Source organism: Pseudophryne corroboree, chromosome 1 (assembly GCF_028390025.1).
Source record: "Pseudophryne corroboree isolate aPseCor3 chromosome 1, aPseCor3.hap2, whole genome shotgun sequence".
NCBI lineage: Eukaryota > Metazoa > Chordata > Amphibia > Anura > Myobatrachidae > Pseudophryne > Pseudophryne corroboree.
This window is the reverse complement of record NC_086444.1, coordinates 457,613,315-457,640,360: the sequence shown is the minus strand read 5'-3', so window position 1 is coordinate 457,640,360 and position 27,046 is coordinate 457,613,315. Positions and strand designations below refer to the sequence as shown.

The window sequence follows — 27,046 nt, the reverse complement described above, 5'->3', positions numbered from 1 at the left end:
AGCTTGCCTATAACTGATATACCGGATGCCTCTTATCTTCAGGATCAGTAATAACGACGCTTCATTAGACGAAAACAGAACACAGTCCATGATGATTGTTGCTTCCATATAGGCATGTCACCTGACAGACCACATCAAATATTAAACAGCCAAACGGTGGCGTCACAAAAGCACATTTTACACCAAGTGGTACATTTACGAAAGTAAGGTTTTACAAGAGTGAAGTAACATAGCAACCTCAGATTTAAGCTATCATTTATATTGTGCATTCTATAAAATGATAGCTAGATTATGATTGCTGTGGGCAATGCCTTCATTGTTGTAAAACTGCACTTTAGTAAATTTACCAGTTAGGGCTTTTCCAGCTAGAAAATGAAACGTTTTCATAGAGCGCAAATCGCTCTATGCTGGTGAATAGGGAACATTCTTCCCCGTCACAAAAAAGCAATTACATTCTGCAACTAATATTGCTGCTAGAGGTGGGGTAGGAAGTTAGTAATAGGCCCTACACACTGGGCGATAATTCTCAAATATATGAATGATCTTGTTCATTAATGAATGAGATACCGTACATATCTTTGAGTGTGGAGGCACCAGCGATAAATGATGTGCGGCCCCGCGCTCGTTCATCGCTGGTGCCCCGTCGGCTGTGCATGCAGGCCAATATGGACGATCTTGTCCATATTTGCCTGCACTTCTATGGAGCCGTGTGACGGGGGGAGTGAAGAAACTTCATATATAAACCGTCACTGTCCCCCCGCCGCCGGGTCGCCCGTCGGCTGTATCCGCCGTCGGGCAGCTCGGCAGCGGATCGTTAAGTGTGTAGGGCCCTTAAGAGTAAGTAAACACTTGAAAGGTGAGAAAATACAAGGTGAATGCTATATTAATAAATACATTGTCTGCTTGCTGCTTTGTCTAAATTTGGGGTATTTTAGATTTTTTTCTGTATATCTGAAACTGCTATTTCTATTTTCATTTCCTAAATATTGAGATTTAAATTTGATTCTGTTAAAAATGTATCAAAGTAAACACAACCACTAAAGAAAAGGTAAGTTTATCTGCTGCCTAAAAGTCTGACTTACAGTTTTTCCTTTTATCCACTGATCTCTTTAAAACTATAGTCCCTAATACCACATTCTTTTATATATAAATGGTCCAGCAGCACAGAATCAACAAAGTCTCCTTTATAGTGAGGCAGCTAATTCAAAATAGGATTCACAGCATTACTGAAAAGAAGAATCTGGCTCTTGTGGAGAACATATGGAAAGGGTTTCTGGGAATGGCAAGAAGGTGTAATAAAAGCATACTTAAATATTTGTTCTTTAGACCATTCTCTGATTGAGTTAAGAACCGCTGACTCACTGCAACGGTAAGCAGGAAGGCATTTAATGCCCTACATTTTTGTCTAGGTATTTTTTTTTCTCCTGACATGCTCACCAGCACTAATTAAGGCAATGAGATGTGGCATTGAATAAAGAAAATATAATGTAAGTAACACTATAACTTACAGATGAACTGTATGACCACAAAGTCAGTTCACAATCTGCTGCAAACAGTAGCACAACTTATAGTACCGAAGTATCAGCAACCCATCAAAGGAGTTGCTACATCAAACTAAATAAATAGTTTAAATAATAATTCATATAAAACATCCTAGTAAGTTTGTCATGTCATCCTTTTTGGAGGAACATGTGATATGGGTGCTGTGTTTGCCTCCATGAAGGCAACAAGAACCCAACTCAAACTTTTCTTTCTACTTACAAGAATTTCCATGACCTCATCATAACGTTAAAAGCAGAACCAGCTCCAAGTAACAAAGATCAATGTGATATGAGTAGCTCAGATATTGCTTCTATCTACTAAATGCAGTCCGTAGAAGTGGTTATAATCTGAAAAATACAAAATTAAGTGTTCCTATCTTCTTGTGGTGAGATGCTTCGCTAAATAAAGGACTTTTATACAGAACTGACTAAAAACATTGTAGAGTTTAATGAGGAATTGATGGAGGTGGGCTATTTTGTATTCATAGACCTTTGTTCTCCTACTTATGCTGAAATAACTTGCAAGTAGGCTAAATAAGAGAAAGGTCTGGGATCGACAAACAATGCATCTTCTTTCAGTGTGCTAATTCCTCACTGTTCTTTTCTTGAAAAGGTTTAACTTCATGACTGAAAGCCTTGAGCCCTGTATAACCCTCAGACATACTTAGCCTGGTAACAACTTCCTTTATGGAGTAACAACTCCAAAGGGAATAAACAACTTGAAATGTCTGGTCTGTTCCTTGCTCCATGGGGACATAGAAAGCAGGAGGACTGTGATGGAGCCCCCTAAACTCCCACGCAACAAAAACAAAACTCCCTTTCCAGATATGAAAACGCTATCGCCTGTCTCAAATGAAAACATTCACATATTGCAAACATCTCAAAAAGCAAGCAGTAGGAGACAAGTCCCCTAAGACATGCTGCATAATGAAAGCCTTTTCTAATGAACTTGTTCTGTGTAGTATAGAACAGTTTTATGCATCTTGCATCTTTCAGTGATTTATATTGAGGCGTTTAGAATAATAAGTATGCAGTTTCAAGTACTTTATGTTTATTGGTTAATCTTCAAACTGTATTAAATATCACAGCTGAGCATCATCTGCCTTAGGCACATATTTGTTTTCACAGGTGTCTGTTATTGGCTAATAATCAATAGTATACTGAAACAGGAACTCTCTCCTTTACTTAGTGTGATGAAAAGGCTGGTAGTTTTGTAATTAGTAATGAAAAGCATTTCCATACAAATGAGAATGCTGATTAACACGCACCAAATAGCAGGTTTCCTGCAAACAACTGAACTCTAGTTAAATGTGACTAATGCTCCCCTACTGTCACTCTTTTCTTTTTTTGTCCTATCCCCATACTTCAATTTTAACATAACATTTACAAGCGAGAAGAACAATGTCCTAAGATTTCATTCATATATAAATAAAATCACAATTGCACTTATTAAAAAACCAATGATAAAACATAATAATTAAAGGACAATGGATGACACATCTTAACAGATAATCCTTGCAGAAGACTAAATGTAGTGAATATAGTTGCTTGGCAAACCACCGAGTCACTGCGTCTGACCAATGGATGGTATCACGTGACCTATTCCTGTTAGTCGGCATACCAACTGTAGGGATTGTGAGGGGGCGAGATGTAGGTGCCGGTATTGCCGGTATAACAATTTACAGTACTGATAGAAAATACACACTTTGGGACATTCCCACCATCGGTTAGAGACATTCATAAGAATTCTCCCTTATACAGAGTTCTCTGAAGCAGCAGCTTCCATACAACCATAGGTGCTTGGAACCGTGAGCCAGAAATACATGGCAGTAACATAACTATATTCCCTGACTAATGACTGCGCTGGCACATAGCAGATTTTGATGCAAACTTGACTGTTATCTGCATGATCCTCATCCCATGCTGATTAGAATTGGTGGTCAACACACAATCTGGGAATTTTTTGGTGTAAAAAGACAGAAGTTGTCATCCAAACCACTGCTTGTACGGCAGCTTTATGCTTAAGAAGCAAAAATTAAATGAGCATTGAGAATTGTAGCAGGGGGTGCAGCTGCTATGGGACCCACTGCTGGGAAGGGCACACCTCCGTTGTCATATCCCTATATATATATATAGCAAACAGTTACAGCCGGCACTCCAAAAGCATCAGTCCATTACCTGCTCCGGTGCCCTCCCTCAGTCAGCATGACTGCAAATAGACAGGAATCACGGCGGCACTCAGGAGACTGTTATACTTGCAGTAAGGTTTATTGCCAAATGTGCATCCAACACATGTTTCGGGACACAGCCCTGACGACGGGCTGTGTCCCGAAACATGTGTTGGATGCACATTTGGCAATAAACCTTACTGCAAGTATAACAGTCTCCTGAGTGCCGCCGTGATTCCTGTCTATATATATATATATATATATATATATGTGTGTTGGGTTTTTTTCACCTTGAAATTTCTACTAAATTCATATCATGATAAACCCATGTTGTATAGACTTCAGCTCTCAAGCATGGCCCTTTGTTCTTTTTGGGAGAGTTTCAAACACTGACATGCTTCCAATCGTCATCCCACATTTATGACATATAAAAAATACAAATTATCATATATAATAAGCTGCAACTTCACAAAACATGGGGAAACTGAGAAACTGAGAGGCGAGATAGCCCAAATAGCAGACCGTCACCCTCCTGTTCAATTGTGTGCTGTGCAAGCTAGGATGACTGGCCTGCTTAGGGCAAAATAATTTATTCTGGATTTAATGTGGGGTTCCCAAATCACCACCCATCACCAGAGATTTGCATTTGACAAGCATATTAAATCCAATGGCTGTGTGTGTCTGTTAATACCCAATCTGGTTTTATTATTCTGTACAATTGAAAAGCACTGGCAACGATTGTTAAACTATAGAAATAAGTGTTAAATAAATAGTTGTACCCCTGATAAGAAGGATACTGTACACTACCAGTGAACTCAGGACAGGAAGATGTCTGTACTCTATCTATACTACTGTAAGCTTTTTGTCCTATATTTCATAAGTAACTAAAAAAATAAAAAAAAACCACAATGTAACAAAGTAAAATAAACATGGCTTGAAATCTGGTTCCCTCGTAAAACGTACAGATCAAACACAAGGACAATGAAACAAGGGTAAATGGAATTTTTACTATGTCAATGTTCTTATTAGGAACAAAGAAGAGATAAAAGACCAAGACACCAAAATACTTGAATAGAGATTACACTGCCGATATCTGATCACTTCCAGTTAGAACAAAGAGGCAGATTAAACGCAACATTTGCCTCTGTCTATTTTTTTTCCTTAAAAAGTCTTCAGCCATTTAGACCACTTACATAACATCAATATTACATCCCCCAACTTTTCAAAATATGGAATAGAAATTGAGATGTATTTTGTGTGTATACGGGAAAGGGAGCAAGGTCATGTCACAATGGGCCCAAATCAGTGCAGAACAAGACACACTTCGCAACATTCAAATCATCAGGACAAATGGGCTAAGCATTGGTGCAGTTGTACAGTGTGTGTGTGTGTGGCGGGGGGTTAAAATTGTGTATTGCGGCCACATCTCCTGTCTAGAGTGGGAGCTATTCAATCATTCTTGGATTCCCATTACTTATCACGGATTTGAGGTGTTAATATGAAATCCACCCAAGGCCTGGGTTCTGAGGGCTTTAACTACACCGTGCCTAAAGGGTGGTACACACGGAGAGATCCGTGCTTAAAATCTACGCATCGCTATCGCCGATGCTAGATTGAGCTGCATGCAGGCTCAATCTAGCGGGTCGCTCACTTCACCGTTGTGTGAAGTGAGCGGCCCCCCGTCGGCTTTCCCCCTCGCTCAGCACATTGCGCTGTGCTGAGCGGGGTGAGAGATGTGTGCTGAGCGGTCTGTGTTAAGATCGTTCAGCACACATCTCTCCCGTGAGTACCCCCCTTAAGTTTTGGACACCTATACAGTCATTTTTAATGAGAGAAGCCGCTTTATGTGATAGTGCTGGGTGATAGTGATGGGTGCTAAAAACGATTTAATAGTTCTAGGTCTCTTTAGATGGGAGCTGCAGTCGCAATAAACAATTAAATTCACCCATTGAAAGTTATGGTATAACCTACTAATGCAGCTATAGTAAAATGCATTGGTACATATACACCCCTTTTCAGTATTTCTTAGATGAATAAAATGCTAAAAACAAAAGCGAGCAAGGCATTACACGCTGAGCACATATTTTAATGGTTTCGAATTTGCACATTAATTGCAATAAATATTGATACTGTGTGCAGTTATGGCAATGCAATTTAAAATATAAGCTTCATGAATTATTTGTATTAATCTGCATTAAGCAAGCACAGGAAGTTGAAAACCAGGTGTTTCTCAGTATTGCTTCTTTAATATGTTGGAGTTATTTACCCTTTAAGATTGAGAATGTTAGTTGTGGTTTTCTACTGTCCTACAGGATTGATAGGGGAGCTGAGTGTGGAGTCTTAAGGCCAGTACTCACTGGCCGATGTCAGAGAGATGTGTGCTGAGCGAACCGCTCAGCACACATCTCTCCCGGCGCTCAGCACAGCGCGATCTGTGCTGAGCGTGCGGGGGGAGACGGGGGGGCCGCTCACTTCACCCAGCGGGTGAAGTGAGCGACCCGCTAGATTGGCCTGCACTGCAGGCCAATGTAGCAGCAGCGATAGCGATGCGCGGGGCTGCGCATCGCTATCGCTGAGGGGGCTACACACAGAGCGATCGTGCTGAAAATCTAAGCAATCTAGTCAGATTGCTTAGATTTTAAGCAGCGATCGCTCCGTGAGTACCCCCCTTTAGCTGATGCTAGGCAGATTTAGTACATCTATGATCTGGTTCACCCTCCCTATATCTCTGTTGTATGTGTAAATTAACTGCATTGCTTCAGCTCACTGAAATGAAGACCCAATGACACCAGGGGGATTCCCACATACAGATGTATCCACTTACATCTAGCCTTGCCATGCCGTGTTGTGACTTGGTATTGCCGAGCATCTTTTCATTCAATTGTTTTCATTTCCAATGAGTTTTAAATTTGCAAAATGATGAAAATAAGATACACAATCAGCTTTTGCTGATTAAAATGTTATGCAGCATGCCTATATTCTGTGTGCGACAGCGGTTGTATCTGCCTACGAAATCACTGTAACGTAGCATTTCATATGCAGATACAGGCGAGATCACACACAGAATATAGGATTGATGGATATCATTTTAATCAGCAGAGTGTACTCCTGTGTCTAATTCATATAGCGAAGTGAATAAGGTGCATTTTGGGCAAAAAAAGATGCCCGACGCTAACAGAGTTGCAGAGAACCTGTCAGCTCACTCACACCAGGCCTCTCCCACTGCGTGGCGTATTGAGGCAAGATGTATGAGGACATATCTGTAATAGGCTTTTATATGTGGTCACTATGGAGCAAAAAGTCTATGGCAGGTGAGGCACTGCCTAACTTGTCCACACATTTCTGATCCAAACTCACCAAATTTCCAGCAGTATATACTGCTGCACCTTTGTATAATGCCCACATGGAACTCTTTGGCTCATATATTGTGTGTAAATCTGGCTCTGGTACTAGTTAGTGCCTCCTGAGCCATTTACCTCACTGCACGTCCCTGCTTAGTACCATACTAACATTACGTTCGCATTCCGTTTGCTTCAGCAGTCCAAAACTGTATATGCATTATGTGCAACTTAGAACCAGGCCCTGAGTTGTAAGATACAGCACCCAGCAATACAGTAGCACATTTTGTATGACTACCCATACCTATTTACATATTTACATAATATATGTATGTGTATTGAGGCTAATTAACGGTGTCACTGGCTCTGACTTCCAAAAATAAAACCTGTCATAGATGGATGTACTAAGAAAGAAGGGAGCCCGTGTGCTGTATTCGTCCAGGATCTCACCTCTATAGCTAGCGGTACAATGGAGTAGATTCTAGAACTATGTCATAGTCTATTGCACATGCGCAGGTCTCTGGAAAAATGAAGGCAGGAAATATATCTGTGATTTTTTTGACTGTTCAATTTGACTCATTACATGCCGCTGGCCGTTGCGCCCTCAGGGCAACTGCGCTGTGTGCCAAGCCCCCTTGGCACACACGTAGTTACGGCCCTGGTTAATATAGTTTAAAAAGTATTTTTTTTAAATATTGAAATATTATGCACATCTGCAGAATGGATCTCCTCATCAAAAACTGTATGACACAGTGGGGCGGCGCAGTCGCATGTGATCTGACCATGCCAGTTAAGTGGTGAAATCAGACCCAGAGAAATGGATGCTTGAATGTGTAAATTAATATTTGCTATACACATATTAATTGCACACGGATTCCTGGGTAAAGGGGTATCCACACCGCACACCCTGCACCCTCGTTCTTCAATACTTACCTCTCCAGAGTCCCGCTTGAGCAGCACTGCAGTAAAGATTGTGCAGTGGCCATTTTTCCAGCGATTTGCGCAAGAACAGTCAAAAAAATCACAGATATATTTCCTGCCTTCATTTTTCCAGAGACCTGCGCATGTGCAATAGACTATGACATAGTTCTAGAATCTACTCCATTGTACCGCTAGCTATAGAGGTGAGATCCTGGACGAATACAGCACACGGGCTCCCTTCTTTCTTAGTACATCCATCTATGACAGGTTTTATTTTTGGAAGTCAGAGCCAGTGACACCGTTAATTAGCCTCAATACACATACATATATTATGTAAATATGTAAATAGGTATGGGTAGTCATACAAAATGTGCTACTGTATTGCTGGGTGCTGTATCTTACAACTCAGGGCCTGGTTCTAAGTTGCACATAATGCATATACAGTTTTGGACTGCTGAAGCAAACGGAATGCGAACGTAATGTTAGTATGGTACTAAGCAGGGACGTGCAGTGAGGTAAATGGCTCAGGAGGCACTAACTAGTACCAGAGCCAGATTTACACACAATATATGAGCCAAAGAGTTCCATGTGGGCATTATACAAAGGTGCAGCAGTATATACTGCTGGAAATTTGGTGAGTTTGGATCAGAAATGTGTGGACAAGTTAGGCAGTGCCTCACCTGCCATAGACTTTTTGCTCCATAGTGACCACATATAAAAGCCTATTACAGATATGTCCTCATACATCTTGCCTCAATACGCCACGCAGTGGGAGAGGCCTGGTGTGAGTGAGCTGACAGGTTCTCTGCAACTCTGTTAGCGTCGGGCATCTTTTTTTGCCCAAAATGCACCTTATTCACTTCGCTATATGAATTAGACACAGGAGTACACTCTGCTGATTAAAATGATATCCATCAATCCTATATTCTGTGTGTGATCTCGCCTGTATCTGCATATGAAATGCTACGTTACAGTGATTTCGTAGGCAGATACAACCGCTGTCGCACACAGAATATAGGCATGCTGCATAACATTTTAATCAGCAAAAGCTGATTGTGTATCTTATTTTCATCATTTTGCAAATTTAAAACTCATTGTAAATGAAAACAATTGAATGAAAAGATGCTCGGCAATACCAAGTCACAACACGGCATGGCAAGGCTAGATGTAAGTGGATACATCTGTATGTGGGAATCCCCCTGGTGTCATTGGGTCTTCATTTCAGTGAGCTGAAGCAATGCAGTTAATTTACACATACAACAGAGATATAGGGAGGGTGAACCAGATCATAGATGTACTAAATCTGCCTAGCATCAGCTAAAGGGGGGTACTCACGGAGCGATCGCTGCTTAAAATCTAAGCAATCTGACTAGATTGCTTAGATTTTAAGCACGATCGCTCTGTGTGTAGCCCCCTCAGCGATAGCGATGCGCAGCCCCGCGCATCGCTATCGCTGCTGCTACATTGGCCTGCAGTGCAGGCCAATCTAGCGGGTCGCTCACTTCACCCGCTGGGTGAAGTGAGCGGCCCCCCCGTCTCCCCCCGCACGCTCAGCACAGATCGCGCTGTGCTGAGCGCCGGGAGAGATGTGTGCTGAGCGGTTCGCTCAGCACACATCTCTCTGACATCGGCCAGTGAGTACTGGCCTTAAGACTCCACACTCAGCTCCCCTATCAATCCTGTAGGACAGTAGAAAACCACAACTAACATTCTCAATCTTAAAGGGTAAATAACTCCAACATATTAAAGAAGCAATACTGAGAAACACCTGGTTTTCAACTTCCTGTGCTTGCTTAATGCAGATTAATACAAATAATTCATGAAGCTTATATTTTAAATTGCATTGCCATAACTGCACACAGTATCAATATTTATTGCAATTAATGTGCAAATTCGAAACCATTAAAATATGTGCTCAGCGTGTAATGCCTTGCTCGCTTTTGTTTTTAGCATTTTATTCATCTAAGAAATACTGAAAAGGGGTGTATATGTACCAATGCATTTTACTATAGCTGCATTAGTAGGTTATACCATAACTTTCAATGGGTGAATTTAATTGTTTATTGCGACTGCAGCTCCCATCTAAAGAGACCTAGAACTATTAAATCGTTTTTAGCACCCATCACTATCACCCAGCACTATCACATAAAGCGGCTTCTCTCATTAAAAATGACTGTATAGGTGTCCAAAACTTAAGGGGGGTACTCACGGGAGAGATGTGTGCTGAACGATCTTAACACAGACCGCTCAGCACACATCTCTCACCCCGCTCAGCACAGCGCAATGTGCTGAGCGAGGGGGAAAGCCGACGGGGGGCCGCTCACTTCACACAACGGTGAAGTGAGCGACCCGCTAGATTGAGCCTGCATGCAGCTCAATCTAGCATCGGCGATAGCGATGCGTAGATTTTAAGCACGGATCTCTCCGTGTGTACCACCCTTTAGGCACGGTGTAGTTAAAGCCCTCAGAACCCAGGCCTTGGGTGGATTTCATATTAACACCTCAAATCCGTGATAAGTAATGGGAATCCAAGAATGATTGAATAGCTCCCACTCTAGACAGGAGATGTGGCCGCAATACACAATTTTAACCCCCCCCCCACACACACACACACTGTACAACTGCACCAATGCTTAGCCCATTTGTCCTGATGATTTGAATGTTGCGAAGTGTGTCTTGTTCTGCACTGATTTGGGCCCATTGTGACATGACCTTGCTCCCTTTCCCGTATACACACAAAATACATCCGTGCGCCCCGCTGTGTAGGGAGAAGAGGACCACCAGCGCCGGGGAGCGGAGAGAAGGAGGAGGAGGGAGGGGGATCAGGGAGCCGCAGCAGCACTATTTGATTGGTAGTAAGCGCCGCTGCAGCATCCCCCTCTCCTCCTGTATTGGCTGCCCGGCGCTGCTAAGGATGCTGGGATGCGGTTCCCCAGCACCCACAGCAGCGCCAGGCAACCAATACAGGAGGAGAGGGGGATGCTGCAGCGGCGCTTACTACCAATCAAATAGCGCTGCTGCGGCTCGCTGCTCCCCCTCCCTCCTGTGTAAAAATGGGGACTGGCTGCCGCAATGTGTAAAAAGGGGGCCTGGCTGTCGCAATGTGTAAAAATGGGGACTGGCTGCCGCAATGTGTAAAAAGGGGGACTGGATGCCGCAATGTGTAAAGAGGGGGACTGGCTGCCGCAATGTGTAAAAATGGGGACTGGCTGCCGCAATGTGTAAAAAGGGGGACTGGATGCCGCAATGTGTAAAGAGGGGGACTGGCTGCCGCAATGTGTAAAAATGGGGACTGGCTGCCGCAATGTGTAAAAATGGGGACTGGCTGCCGCAATGTGTAAAAAGGGGGACTGGATGCCGCAATGTGTAAAGAGGGGGACTGGCTGCTGTAATGTGTAAAAAGGGGGACGCTGTCTATTGTAATGTATAAAAGGGGCTCTACCTGGTGTAGTGGCGCTACTGTGCAGCGTAATTTGAATAATGTAGACTACTGTGCACCGTAGTATGAATTGCTATTATTTTGTGGCCACGCCCCTTCCCCATTAAGCCACGCCCCTATAAGTTTTTTGCGCGCCTACGGCGCGCACTGCCCCTATCTTACATTGGGGGGGGGCGCCAATATCGTTTCTTGCACACAGCGCTAAAATGCCTAGTTACGGCACTGATATTAACTAAAAAATGAACAATTAAATGAACAGTTTAGAAGGGAAAACTGTTCAGTTAAGTAGTTAACAATGGTATGGGCAAATGATTAGACATGGCCACTGAAAATTCCAGCAGTGAAGTATTACTCCAAGAATAAACTTCAGATTAAATGAATAGTACAGACAGTGAACAAACATTTTTTAAGTGGTTCTAAGATGCAGTATATAAAATGACTTTAACTTTGAAATATGCATTATTTTAAGTGTAACAAGCTCAAGCTGAATCAAACCACATCTGTAAAAAATGATTAATATCTTTCTAGGGCAGACATGGTGATGCTATCTCTAGAGTGACATTACCGTAATCTCTGTAATAAATATTGTCGGCATGAGGCCACCTAAACTAAAATAAAGAACACACATCACAGTGTGTATATATAGTGTGTATATATGTACCCATTAACATTCTCTCATTGAAGACACACAGGAACTGCACACTACCATAGCTGTGATATTTCCAGCACTTATTATTTCAATTACTTTATTTTCTTCTTTAGGCGTTTCTGCTGACTAGATAAAATATTACAATGTTGATACTAACTTATAGAAAACATAATGTGCTGGACTTAGCTGAAGTTCATGAGACCCTGTGAGTGCATTTACTGTCAACAACACACTTTGAGTACCTGAGACTGGTAACAATAGTAACAAAGGTTTGCACTTAAAGAAACTCACTATGCTCCCTCTATGCATCGCTATCCACTATCCAAAAATAAATCAAGTGGTCATTCTCTAGAGACTGACAGCAGCACTCATACTGACATGACCCTGTCTTACCCTTGGTTGCATTACAGGTTTGAATCTTCCATATCTGAAATACCTGGGACGGTATGAGATTAGCATACTACTCGTCGGGATCCCGGCTGTCACAATACCGACGCCGGGATCCTGTCGGGGGCACCATACCGGCACCCATTTGGGGGCTGGTTCTGAGTCAGATGCAAAGTGACTGCTTATCGTGAAACCGCGGAAATCAGATTTACTACCTTATGTTAATGTGAGATTCTGTACAGCTAATGTGAGAAGCCCCTCAACCGACTGATTTTACGCCAACTGCCGCTACCACCAGTTATAGTACTGGCACTAGCCCTATGCTAAGTGCATAACTGCATGGATCTTTATAGCTACATGCCCAGGACACTACCACGAAACAGATATTTTGCACGTTGCTGCCCAGTTTCAGCTCATTCATGCAAAGCAAGATCTGCCCAACTCAGAATTGAATGTGGCTTTGAACAATGTATAAACTTACTTTTGCCCATAAGCTATATGATAAAAGTGGGATATATATGATACTTCGGCAGACGGGATGTCAGCTGTCACTATACCGACAGCTGATCCCATCTGCCGGAATACCGTCAGCGAGGCCGCAAGTTCCCTGCGTTTACAAAAAACGTTACTTTCCTAAGGGGGTGTGGCCACATCTCCAGTGATTAGGTCACACCCCCAAACTTTACCCTGGGACAGCAGACAACTCAACAACATATCATCCAGTAACCAGCAAAGTTCTACTTGCATACAAAGTCTTCTATCCCTCAGCTACTCCCTACAGTTGTAAATTTATTTTATTAATATGAATGTGTGTGCATTCTCCGCTCCTCTTAGAGCTGCCTTTTCACTGCAGCTTTTATCTGAAGATTATTTCAGCCATTGGTCCCTACCTGTAGAAATCTCTCCCACTATTTTACCAGGCACGTTCCGTCACAATTTTCAGTGCCCAGTCATTCTCCTTTCAACTATTTTGCAAACAAAACTGACTGCACTAATACCCTTTTCAGACCGCAAATGGCGGGTCGCACCCGGGAGCCATACACGGGTGCTTCCCAGGTGCAAACCGCCTTAGCCCCTTTCACACTGATGTCCTAAGCCCGGCATATTGCCGGGTTGGTGGTGTCAGCTGTGACGCGTGCGGAAGTGCGCTTGGAGATCAGATGATCGCTGCCCATCCATATAGTGTGAGCGGGAAACGGGTCGCAGTGACCCTGCAACCTGTTCACATCACACAGCGACCCGGGTTGAAACCGTATTCAACCCTGGTCACTACTAGGGTTGAAATACAGGGTCGCTCGACCCGACATATTTCCCCTGGGCCCTTTCAGACCGCACAGCAATTGTGCAATAACCCGCGTTACAAGCTGGCGGTCTGAAAGGGGTATAATTTATAATACACCATAATCTATATGCATGTTTTACCATACATTTCCCTTAACTACAACTTGTTCTCTTATAGGGCGATGTGTACACTGGTGATGCATGTAAATAAATACATACAATAGTTTTAAAAAAAATTTTTTGACAATGCCGAAAATCACAACTTTTTTAGTATAACCAACTTTAATGAAGAGGTGAAGGAGTAACTTGACCTAAACTCCCCTCTACTTATTCGAGGCCCAAATTTCGCTTTGCCTTCAATCAGTCTGAGAAACCTCCTCTCTAGGAATCTCTAAAAACAAACTGAAGACTTACCTGTTTACTCAGCACTTGATGAATGAAGTATTACTTGTCACAGTACCTAATGCTTAACCCTCTTTTCTTTATTCTTTTAATCCTTTATATGTTTATTTTTGTAGCCTATGTTTTATTCTGCAAATGTAAAGTACTTTGTGTCCTATTGGGAGAAAAGTGCTATATAAATAAAACATTGTTACTATTGAACTATAACTGTATTAGTTTAAGAAAAGAAAAGAAATATATCAGTCAAACTAAATGTATTTTAGCTTCTAATATGCTCTAATAGGACTGTAGCCATCTTTTTTTCTTTCTTTTGTATATTGAAGACACCTATGGTTTTGTATATGTGCACATATAATAATGAAATTGTATTGTGTCTCAAGGTTGTATGCAGACAAAACTACTCAAACCATGATTATGGGTGAGTAATACCTGTGGTGTGGATACCACAAGACTTTACTTCAGCTAAAAGGTCATACTACTGTGCACTTTCAAAAGGGGTCATCATAAATCAACAAAGGATGAAGAAACTAGAGATGAGCGCCGGAAATTTTTCGGGTTTTGTGTTTTGGTTTTGGGTTCGGTTCCGCGGCCGTGTTTTGGGTTCGACCGCGTTTTGGCAAAACCTCACCGAATTTTTTTTGTCGGATTCGGGTGTGTTTTGGATTCGGGTGTTTTTTTAAAAAAACCCTAAAAAACAGCTTAAATCATAGAATTTGGGGGTAATTTTGATCCCAAAGTATTATTAACCTCAAAAAACATAATTTACACTCATTTTCAGCCTATTCTGAACACATCACACCTCACAATATTATTTTTAGTCCTAAAATTTGCACCGAGGTCGCTGTGTGAGTAAGATAAGCGACCCTAGTGGCCGACACAAACACCGGGCCCATCTAGGAGTGGCACTGCAGTGTCACGCAGGATGGCCCTTCCAAAAAACCCTCCCCAAACAGCACATGACGCAAAGAAAAAAAGAGGCGCAATGAGGTAGCTGACTGTGTGAGTAAGATTAGCGACCCTAGTGGCCGACACAAACACCGGGCACATCTAGGAGTGGCACTGCAGTGTCACGCAGGATGTCCCTTCCAAAAAACCCTCCCCAAACAGCACATGACGCAAAGAAAAAAAGAGGCGCAATGAGGTAGCTGTGTGAGTAAGATTAGCGACCCTAGTGGCCGACACAAACACCGGGCCCATCTAGGAGTGGCACTGCAGTGTCACGCAGGATGTCCCTTCCAAAAAACCCTCCCCAATCAGCACATGATGCAAAGAAAAAGAAAAGAAAAAAGAGGTGCAAGATGGAATTATCCTTGGGCCCTCCCACCCACCCTTATGTTGTATAAACAAAACAGGACATGCACACTTTAACCAACCCATCATTTCAGTGACAGGGTCTGCCACACGACTGTGACTGATATGACGGGTTGGTTTGGACCCCCCCCAAAAAAGAAGCAATTAATCTCTCCTTGCACAAACTGGCTCTACAGAGGCAAGATGTCCACCTCATCTTCACCCTCCGATATATCACCGTGTACATCCCCCTCCTCACAGATTATCAATTCGTCCCCACTGGAATCCACCATCTCAGCTCCCTGTGTACTTTGTGGAGGCAATTGCTGCTGGTCAATGTCTCCGCGGAGGAATTGATTATAATTCATTTTAATGAACATCATCTTCTCCACATTTTCTGGATGTAACCTCGTACGCCGATTGCTGACAAGGTGAGCGGCGGCACTAAACACTCTTTCGGAGTACACACTTGTGGGAGGGCAACTTAGGTAGAATAAAGCCAGTTTGTGCAAGGGCCTCCAAATTGCCTCTTTTTCCTGCCAGTATAAGTACGGACTGTGTGACGTGCCTACTTGGATGCGGTCACTCATATAATCCTCCACCATTCTATCAATGTTGAGAGAATCATATGCAGTGACAGTAGACGACATGTCCGTAATCGTTGTCAGGTCCTTCAGTCCGGACCAGATGTCAGCATCAGCAGTCGCTCCAGACTGCCCTGCATCACCGCCAGCGGGTGGGCTCGGAATTCTGAGCCTTTTCCTCGCACCCCCAGTTGCGGGAGAATGTGAAGGAGGAGATGTTGTCAGGTCGCGTTCCGCTTGACTTGACAATTTTGTCACCAGCAGGTCTTTCAACCCCAGCAGACCTGTGTCTGCCGGAAAGAGAGATCCAAGGTAGGCTTTAAATCTAGGATCGAGCACGGTGGCCAAAATGTAGTGCTCTGATTTCAACAGATTGACCACCCGTGAATCCTTGTTAAGCGAATTAAGGGCTGCATCCACAAGTCCCACATGCCTAGCGGAATCGCTCCGTGTTAGCTCCTTCTTCAATGCCTCCAGCTTCTTCTGCAAAAGCCTGATGAGGGGAATGACCTGACTCAGGCTGGCAGTGTCTGAACTGACTTCACGTGTGGCAAGTTCAAAGGGCATCAGAACCTTGCACAACGTTGAAATCATTCTCCACTGCACTTGAGACAGGTGCATTCCATCTCCTATATCGTGCTCAATTGTATAGGCTTGAATGGCCTTTTGCTGCTCCTCCAACCTCTGAAGCATATAGAGGGTTGAATTCCACCTCGTTACCACTTCTTGCTTCAGATGATGGCAGGGCAGGTTCAGTAGTTTTTGGTGGTGCTCCAGTCTTCTGTACGTGGTGCCTGTACGCCGAAAGTGTCCCGCAATTTTTCTGGCCACCGACAGCATCTCTTGCACGCCCCTGTCGTTTTTTAAAAAATTCTGCACCACCAAATTCAAGGTATGTGCAAAACATGGGACGTGCTGGAATTTGCCCATATTTAATGCACACACAATATTGCTGGCGTTGTCCGATGCCACAAATCCACAGGAGAGTCCAATTGGGGTAAGCCATTCCGCGATGATCTTCCTCAGTTGCCGTAAGAGGTTTTCAGCTGTGTGCGTATTCTGGAAAGCGGTGATACAAAGCGTAGCCTGCCTAGGAAAGAGTTGGCGTTTGCGAGATGCTGCTACTGGTGCCGCCGCTGCTGTTCTTGCGGCGGGAGTCCATACATCTACCCAGTGGGCTGTCACAGTCATATAGTCCTGACCCTGCCCTGCTCCACTTGTCCACATGTCCGTGGTTAAGTGGACATTGGGTACAACTGCATTTTTTAGGAGACTGGTGAGTCTTTTTCTGACGTCCGTGTACATTCTCGGTATCGCCTGCCTAGAGAAGTGGAACCTAGATGGTATTTGGTAACGGGGGCACACTGCCTCAATAAATTGTCTAGTTCCCTGTGAACTAACGGCGGATACCGGACGCACGTCTAACACCAACATAGTTGTCAAGGACTCAGTTATCCGCTTTGCAGTAGGATGACTGCTGTGATATTTCATCTTCCTCGCAAAGGACTGTTGAACAGTCAATTGCTTACTGGAAGTAGTACAAGTGGGCTTACGACTTCCCCTCTGGGATGACCATCGACTCCCAGCGGCAACAACAGCAGCGCCAGCAGCAGTAGGCGTTACACGCAAGGATGCATCGGAGGAATCCCAGGCAGGAGAGGACTCGTCAGACTTGCCAGTGACATGGCCTGCAGGACTATTGGCATTCCTGGGGAAGGAGGAAATTGACACTGAGGGAGTTGGTGGGGTGGTTTGCGTGAGCTTGGTTACAAGAGGAAGGGATTTACTGGTCAGTGGACTGCTTCCGCTGTCACCCAAAGTTTTTGAACTTGTCACTGACTTATTATGAATGCGCTGCAGGTGACGTATAAGGGAGGATGTTCCGAGGTGGTTAACGTCCTTACCCCTACTTATTACAGCTTGACAAAGGGAACACACGGCTTGACACCTGTTGTCCGCATTTCTGGTGAAATACCTCCACACCGAAGAGCTGATTTTTTTGGTATTTTCACCTGGCATGTCAACGGCCATATTCCTCCCACGGACAACAGGTGTCTCCCCGGGTGCCTGACTTAAACAAACCACCTCACCATCAGAATCCTCCTGGTCAATTTCCTCCCCAGCGCCAGCAACACCCATATCCTCCTCATCCTGGTGTACTTCAACACTGACATCTTCAATCTGACTATCAGGAACTGGACTGCGGGTGCTCCTTCCAGCACTTGCAGGGGGCATGCAAATAGTGGAAGGCGCATGCTCTTCACGTCCAGTGTTGGGAAGGTCAGGCATCGCAAACGACACAATTGGACTCTCCTTGTGGATTTGGGATTTCAAAGAACGCACAGTTCTTTGCGGTGCTTTTGCCAGCTTGAGTCTTTTCAGTTTTCTAGCGAGAGGCTGAGTGCTTCCATCCTCATGTGAAGCTGAACCACTAGCCATGAACATAGGCCAGGGCCTCAGCCGTTCCTTGCCACTCCGTGTGGTAAATGGCATATTGGCAAGTTTACGCTTCTCCTCCGACAATTTTATTTTAGGTTTTGGAGTCCTTTTTTTTCTGATATTTGGTGTTTTGGATTTGACATGCTCTGTACTATGACATTGGGCATCGGCCTTGGCAGACGACGTTGCTGGCATTTCATCGTCTCGGCCATGACTAGTGGCAGCAGCTTCAGCACGAGGTGGAAGTGGATCTTGATCTTTCCCTAATTTTGGAACCTCAACTTTTTTGTTCTCCATATTTTATAGGCAGAACTAAAAGGCACCTCAGGTAAACAATGGAGATGGATGGATTGGATACTAGTATACAATTATGGACGGACTGCCACGGTTAGGTGGTATAAAAAAACCACGGTTAGGTGGTATATATTATAATAATAATACAATTATGGATGGACGGACTGCCTGCCGACTGCCGACACAGAGGTAGCCACAGCCGTGAACTACCGCACTGTACACTGGTTGATAAAGAGATAGTAGTATACTCGTAACAACTAGTATGACACTATGACGACGGTATAAAGAATGAAAAAAAAACCACGGTTAGGTGGTATATATTATAATAATAATACAATTATGGATGGACGGACTGCCTGCCGACTGCCGACACAGAGGTAGCCACAGCCGTGAACTACCGCACTGTACACTGGTTGATAAAGAGATAGTAGTATACTCGTAACAACTAGTATGACACTATGACGACGGTATAAAGAATGAAAAAAAAACCACGGTTAGGTGGTATATATTATAATAATAATACAATTATGGATGGACGGACTGCCTGCCGACTGCCGACACAGAGGTAGCCACAGCCGTGAACTACCGCACTGTACACTGGTTGATAAAGAGATAGTAGTATACTCGTAACAACTAGTATGACACTATGACGACGGTATAAAGAATGAAAAAAAAACCACGGTTAGGTGGTATATATTATAATAATAATACAATTATGGATGGACGGACTGCCTGCCGACTGCCGACACAGAGGTAGCCACAGCCGTGAACTACCGCACTGTACACTGGTTGATAAAGAGATAGTAGTATACTCGTAACAACTAGTATGACACTATGACGACGGTATAAAGAATGAAAAAAAAACCACGGTTAGGTGGTATATATTATAATAATAATACAATTATGGATGGACGGACTGCCTGCCGACTGCCGACACAGAGGTAGCCACAGCCGTGAACTACCGCACTGTACACTGGTTGATAAAGAGATAGTAGTATACTCGTAACAACTAGTATGACACTATGACGACGGTATAAAGAATGCAAAAAAAACCACAGTTAGGTGGTATATATTATAATAATAATACAATTATGGATGGACGGACTGCCTGCCGACTGCCGACACAGAGGTAGCCACAGCCGTGAACTACCGCACTGTACACTGGTTGATAAAGAGATAGTAGTATACTCGTAACAACTAGTATGACACTATGACGGTATAAAGAATGAAAAAAAAACCACGGTTAGGTGGTATATATTATAATAATAATACAATTATGGATGGACGGACTGCCTGCCGACTGCCGACACAGAGGTAGCCACAGCCGTGAACTACCGCACTGTACACTGGTTGATAAAGAGATAGTAGTATACTCGTAACAATTAGGATGACACTATGACGGTATAAAGAATGAAAAAAAAACCACGGTTAGGTGGTAGGTATATAATAATAAATAATACAATTCTGGTCGGACGGACTGCCTGCCGTGTGCCGACACAGAGGTAGCCACAGCCGTGAACTACCGCACTGTACACTGGTTGATAAAGAGATAGTAGTATACTCGTAACAATTAGGATGACACTATGACGGTATAAAGAATGAAAAAAAAACCACGGTTAGGTGGTAGGTATATAATAATAAATAATACAATTCTGGTCGGACGGACTGCCTGCCGTGTGCCGACACAGAGGTAGCCACAGCCGTGAACTACCGCACTGTACACTGGTTGATAAAGAGATAGTAGTATACTCGTAACAATTAGGATGACACTATGACGGTATAAAGAATGAAAAAAAAACCACGGTTAGGTGGTAGGTATATAATAATAAATAATACAATTCTGGTCGGACGGACTGCCTGCCGTGTGCCGACACAGAGGTAGCCACAGCCGTGAACTACCGCACTGTACACTGGTTGATAAAGAGATAGTAGTATACTCGTAACAATTAGGATGACACTATGACGGTATAAAGAATGAAAAAAAAACCACGGTTAGGTGGTAGGTATATAATAATAAATAATACAATTCTGGTCGGACGGACTGCCTGCCGTGTGCCGACACAGAGGTAGCCACAGCCGTGAACTACCGCACTGTACACTGGTTGATAAAGAGATAGTAGTATACTCGTAACAATTAGGATGACACTATGACGGTATAAAGAATGAAAAAAAAACCACGGTTAGGTGGTAGGTATATAATAATAAATAATACAATTCTGGTCGGACGGACTGCCTGCCGTGTGCCGACACAGAGGTAGCCACAGCCGTGAACTACCGCACTGTACTGTGTCTGCTGCTAATATAGACTGGTTGATATTTAAAGAGATATTAGTAGTATACAACAATACTATACTGGTGGTCAGGCACTGGTCACCACTCCTGCAGCAAAAGTGTGCACTGTTAATTAATATAATTGTACTCCTGGCTCCTGCTAACAACCTGCAGTGCTCCCCAGTCTCCCCCACAATTAATTATAAGCTTTTAATTTATACATTGATGACTGTGCAGCACACTGGGCTGAGCTGAGTGCACACAGACTGAGTCACACTGTGTGACTGACTGTGCTGTGTATCGTTTTTTTTTTCAGGCAGAGAACGGATATAGCAGAGAGAAGTGAACGGATATATTATATTAAATAAAAGTTAACTAGCAACTGCACTGGTCACTGACTGTGGTAAACTAACTCTGTCTGCGACTCTGCACAATCTCTCTCTATCTAATCTATCTATCTCTATTCTAATGGAGAGGACGCCAGACACGTCCTCTCCCTATCAATCTCAATGCACGAGTGAAAATGGCGGCGACGCGCGGCTCCTTATATAGAATCCGAGTCTCGCGATAGAATCCGAGCCTCGCAAGAATCCGACAGCGTCATGATGACGTTCGGGCGCGCTCGGGTTAACCGAGCAAGGCGGGAAGATCCGAGTCGCTCGGACCCGTGGAAAAAAAAGTGAAGTTCGTGCGGGTTCGGATTCAAAGAAACCGAACCCGCTCATCTCTAGAAGAAACTGTCCTCAAAACTGAGATCAAATGTCTCACATCACACAAGATGCAGCAAGACCTCTTTCCCCTCCCCCTACCCCAGGTAATGTAACAAATGGCAGCAAAGCTGAGAGCACAGGACCCTGAAGCTGAGCTACAGGAAGTGCACAATCTAAGCATCTGTCACCTCCTGGGGAGAGCTAAATGGATTAGGGCTCTACTAGGAGAAGAAAAGTCCTTTCAAAACATGCATTTGATTAACATGTCCACTCCAATATACAACATCACTTCTATTCCCTTGGGCTATGATCACAAATCCCCCATGCACTTTGAACTGTATAAATTCACAGGTCAGGAGGTGGGGGAATGGGGGGTAGATACAAAATGAACAGTCAGGCCTACTGGACTTCTGAAGGGACTAACATCAGTTTGGCCAACAAGGGGCCCGCTGCTGAGTCGGACGAATACTAAACGTAATTTCTGTAGTGTCCAAAATTGTAAGGTGAACGAATCACAAGTTGTGTATAAGTCTGCACCAGCAGCATAACGTAGGCACACGGTTTACATCACACGTGCATCAGATACACTTATATCCATGTTTTAGAACATTTGTTTTCATAGCGATATGCGCACTCACTATTACATTTGAATATTTTAAAAAAATGTGTTGAATACAGGTGAAATTCTCATGTATGACAAAGAAAAACATAATAAAATACATTAATAACATCACAGATACACAAACAATGCAAAAAATCACCTATCACATTCAGAGGGAATCGGCAATCAGGCAGTTACTTAATGCTGTCGGCCATTATCATCAGCATATATGTTAACCGCATACCCTGCACGGGATCAGTATGTTATTTCGCCGCTTGGGATGCCGAATGTCAGTATACCGACACCAGCATCCCGGGTGCTAGAATGCCGACAGGGGGCGAGCACATCAAAGCCTGCTGCACCCTGCTGCACTCGCCACTCTGCAGGCTCAGTGCTATTCTCACCCATCGAAGGGGAATCACCTACCTCGCTGGTATTCCGGCGGCTGTACAGTACCCCCGTCGGCATCATTGAGAAAGCCAGAATCCCGATGAACGGGAGTTTGTATGCCTTTTGCCAGTGTATATGCGCCTATGTGCCAGTCTTCATCTGTTTGTAATTATATAAACCCACCCTTACCGTACTCAGCCTATGGCAGAAACCCTATGCCACCTGTCCAGCAGTAGGTGAGTGGTTCATGTATATCTATCTCATGGCCGGTTCTAAGAGTTGTGGCGCCCCGGGCAAAATATGGGGGTGTGGCTTCAATTGGGGGCGTGGTCATGACGCTGCAAGGAAATAAATAAATAAAAAGAATACTTACCATCCCCGTTCCTGATCCAGACCCCCTCCGCCGGCGGCACCGCTCTTCTCCCCTCTCTCTTCTCTTCGATCTATGGGAGAGACGTTATTACGTCTCTCCCATAGAACAGCATAGACACTAGAGGTCAATTATGACCCCTAGTGTCTGTGCCACTATGCTGTGCGGTGCGCGATGACGTCATCGCGCATCGCACAGCAAAGGTCCTCTACACGAAGGGAAACTAGACCATAGCGTCTAGTTTCCCTTCATGGAGAGGACCTTTGCTGTGCGGTGCGCGATGACGTCATCGTGCACCGCACAACTAAGGTCCTTTCAATGAAGGGAAACTAGACGCTATGCGTCTGGTTCCCTTCAAAGCGGGGGGCACCGCAGGGCACTGCAGGGGGCACAGTGGCGGATCTTGCCCTGGTGCGGCACCCTCCGGATGGCGCCGGCGCCCTCCGGATGGCGCCGGCGCCCTCCGGAAGGCGGCGCCCCGGGCAAAAGTACCACTTGCCCGTGGCAAGAACCGCCACTGATCTATCTTCATGTGTGCACCTAGTTTCTGTCCATACGTAGAACCATTATGTGTACCTTATGCTAATACCTCTTTCACACCACACAAATAACCCGGTATCGACCAGGCATATTGCCAGGTCAACATTGGCCAGTGTGCGGTGTGAAAGCGCCATGTCGGATTTCCCAGGTTGCCTGACCCGGTAATTCAACTCTGGATATAAGCAGTGTAACTCCCGGGTTGAATACTGGGTCAGTGGCTCTGTAAACGGATTACCAGGTCGAGCCGATCCCGGGACCTGTTTACAAGATAGGGAAAGGCGGAGCTGAGATGAGCTTATCTCCCAGCGCCGCCTCCACCTCCGCCCCTGCTGCCCGCTCCGCCCCCCGATGCTATGGGAACCAACCCGGCATATTGCCGGGTCTGGAAGCCATCAGAAAGAGGTAGGAAAGTCTCCAATGCCGGATCCAACCCGGGAATGACCCGTTTCCAATTCCAAGGTGGGATCCGGCATTGGAGATGTGAAAGGGGTATAAATGACATAAGTCTGCATCAGCCTTGAGTGTTTAGAGGCAGGCTGTAGTTGTGGTCATTCTTTTACTATTGTGTATGACTGTAGAGGTCAGATACATTATATGGTTTACACAGCAGTGGTCCACAATGGCCATTTCAATGGTCAACAAAGTAATAGATGGGAGTTGGATGGTAATAAGATCACTATCCCCACTGACTATCCCACATACTCCTTGGCAGTTGCTGGGGTTATCATAGAGTATGTGACCTGCAGTAATTACATCTCTATGATCTCTTGGGTGATCCTGTCATTTACAACATGCCAATAAATCAATCCACACTACAATAATGAGCTAGCACACACTGATACATCATCTCCTCAGGTCTGACCCAAATTAAGCCATCTGTCAAAGAGCAATAGCACCAAAGTAGCACAATTCAGTTATCAATAACACTATCAAATACTATAGAAATGCCTTGTCAGCAGATGTTTATAAACAGTGTTACTAGAAAACACACATTGCTCTCAGACTTTAGAGATAAACTGGAAAAATAAGATGCAACAGGCATTTCACCACACATACATTTCTGAGATTACCCCATGAGACAACAAAACAATACCTACAAGTAAGAATGAATCATGGTGCAAACTGAAGATACCAGTGCAAACCAACCATCACATTACCTATCCCATCCTTAAACCAAACACACAACTGGGCAGGGCCCTCCAGATAATCCAGCTGTATGAACTACCAATAGAGGGAGGGGGATCTGCATAACAGCAATGACACCAGCCCCCAGATGTTACCCCTAATCAGATTTTATTTTAAAAAAAAACTCATTTAGAAGTAAACTAAGAAAACAAAGATCGATTTAACACAGAAGCAAATATTTTACATTTATTTTTATTTTATTTTTATATTGCATTATAACAGGTCGCAAAGTGAGGGGGAAAACTTTCTATTCTGTAACCAAAGAACACTCACACATCTCTCCCAGCCAGGCCCTGGATCTCACTATATGGAAGATTATACTGCACCTATCTGTGTAGTAGTACATCGTGCGCGAAGTTCCCCTATTCCAGCGACAAGAAGAGAGTAGTGCAATGTATCCTTCCCTGACAAAGGGCATCAGCACGCCACTGCTCTATGGCACAGCAGATACAGGCACACACACACACACACACACACACACACACACACATAAACTACTATATATATATATATATATATATATATATATATATATATATAATAACTAGAAGCCGCCCATTACAGTGTACTGCATCATTAGTAGGAAAGTTTTGTCTTACCTGTAGCCAGATGCGCCAGCACCGTGTACGATGTCAGCAGTCCCAGAAGGACAGATCCAAGTCCCTCCGCCTGCCTCCTGCTCCGGGACATCCCCACTGATTGTTTCCGATACTGCATTGTAGAGACTCGCAGAGCATCCAGAGTCCCTCAGCTAGCACAGCAGCAGCAGCAGCCCAGTGGAAGTGAGGTGGGCAAATGTGGCTGAGGGAAGGGGCTGCCTGGCAGCCCCCTAGCCGCCTGCTGCTTCTCCTCCACCTCCTGTACAAAGAGCCCTTTGTCAGCCCGCTGCTGCTGCTCTGATGCTCTACCTACTCGGGCTGCCTCTACCTTTACAATTGTGGCTGGTGAGTGCAGTGTGTGGCTCTCCGGGAGCACCAGCTTCAGAGCAGCAGTGATACTGAGTCACACTGGCAGTTTCCTCTCCTCCAGTCTCTAGTTGACCAGTGGAACCATCCCGCAAACTCCGGGCGTCAGATGTACAACAAGGGGAAAAAAAAAAAAAAAAGTAGTTAGAATAGTTGAGTAGAAAGTTTAGTGCAGCCTGGCTTGGTGTGGCAGACCTGCCCCCTTGTGTGTCCCACACAGTGTGAGGAGCAGGGGAGGTGGGAGTGGGCAGGGTCTGTTCCCTAAACCCCCTGCCAGCAGCATCCTGACGTCACGCCGAGGTAACCGCTGTCAGGCACACACGGGATGGATGCTGCTGCCCGGCTGTGCGCCGCCTGCTGGCCGCCCGTCCGGTGGGGAAGTGAGGCCGCGCTGACCGCAGCACGTTCACTACATGCTTTGGTAAAGTGCTGCTTTCCAGCTGTGTGGAACTGCAAGTCTCAGCATATTCTACCAGTCTCTGTATCAGAGCAGCTGGAAAACCACAGGTTGTCTTTCCCTCTACTAGATACGATTGCTTATCACTGCTCACCGGCTGGAGAGTGCTGGATCTTTCCAAGGCATGTTCTTGTTTAACTTTTTATAGAACAGTATATTTTTATCAACTGTACAAAAAAACTCTTTTTAAAAAGAGAGGATTTGTTATTAGTGATGAGCGGGTTCGGTTCCTCGGAATACGAACTTCCCCCCCCCCCCGAACTTCACCCATTTTACACGGTTCCGAGGCAGACCCGAATCTTACCGCCTTGCTCGGTTAACCCGAGCGCGCCCGAACGTCATCATCCCGCTGTCGTATTCTCGCGAGATTCGTATCCTATATAAGGAGCTGCGCGTCGCCGCCATTTTCACTCGTGCATTGGAGATGATAGGGAGAGGACGTGCAGCGTCCTCTCAGTTGTGTTCAGTGTGCTGCAAATATCTGTACTCAGTGTGCTGCAAGTATCTGTGCTCAGTGTGCTTGCAAATATCTGTGCTGAGTGTGCTGAAAATATCTACGTTCTCTGCCTGAAAAACGCTCCATATCTGTGCTGCATTGTAGTGTAGGAGGACAGTACAGTGCAGAATTTTGCTGACCAGTGACCACCAGTATAGCAGTATGGTACAGTAGTCCACTGCTCTACCTACCTCTGTGTCGTCAAGTATACTGTCCATCCATCCCTGTGGTGCATTTTAGTTGTTGTGCGGTGTATATATAGTAGGAGGACAGTGCATAATTTTGCTGACCACCAGTATATAATATATAGCAGTACGGTACAGTAGTC

The 27,046-nt window shown here is 44.4% G+C and overlaps 1 protein-coding gene across 1 annotated transcript in view; it reads right to left on the bottom strand.

The window, feature by feature from the left end:
* Positions 1-26,137, bottom strand: part of ROR2 (receptor tyrosine kinase like orphan receptor 2) — a 298,198-nt gene extending 272,061 nt beyond the window's left edge. Inside the window, exon 1 of the mRNA XM_063913671.1 lies at positions 25,400-26,137. Coding sequence (XP_063769741.1) covers positions 25,400-25,517 — 118 coding nt within the window. The 5' untranslated portion in view covers positions 25,518-26,137. The remainder of the gene's footprint in view (positions 1-25,399) is intronic.
* Positions 26,138-27,046: the final 909 nt, after the last annotated feature.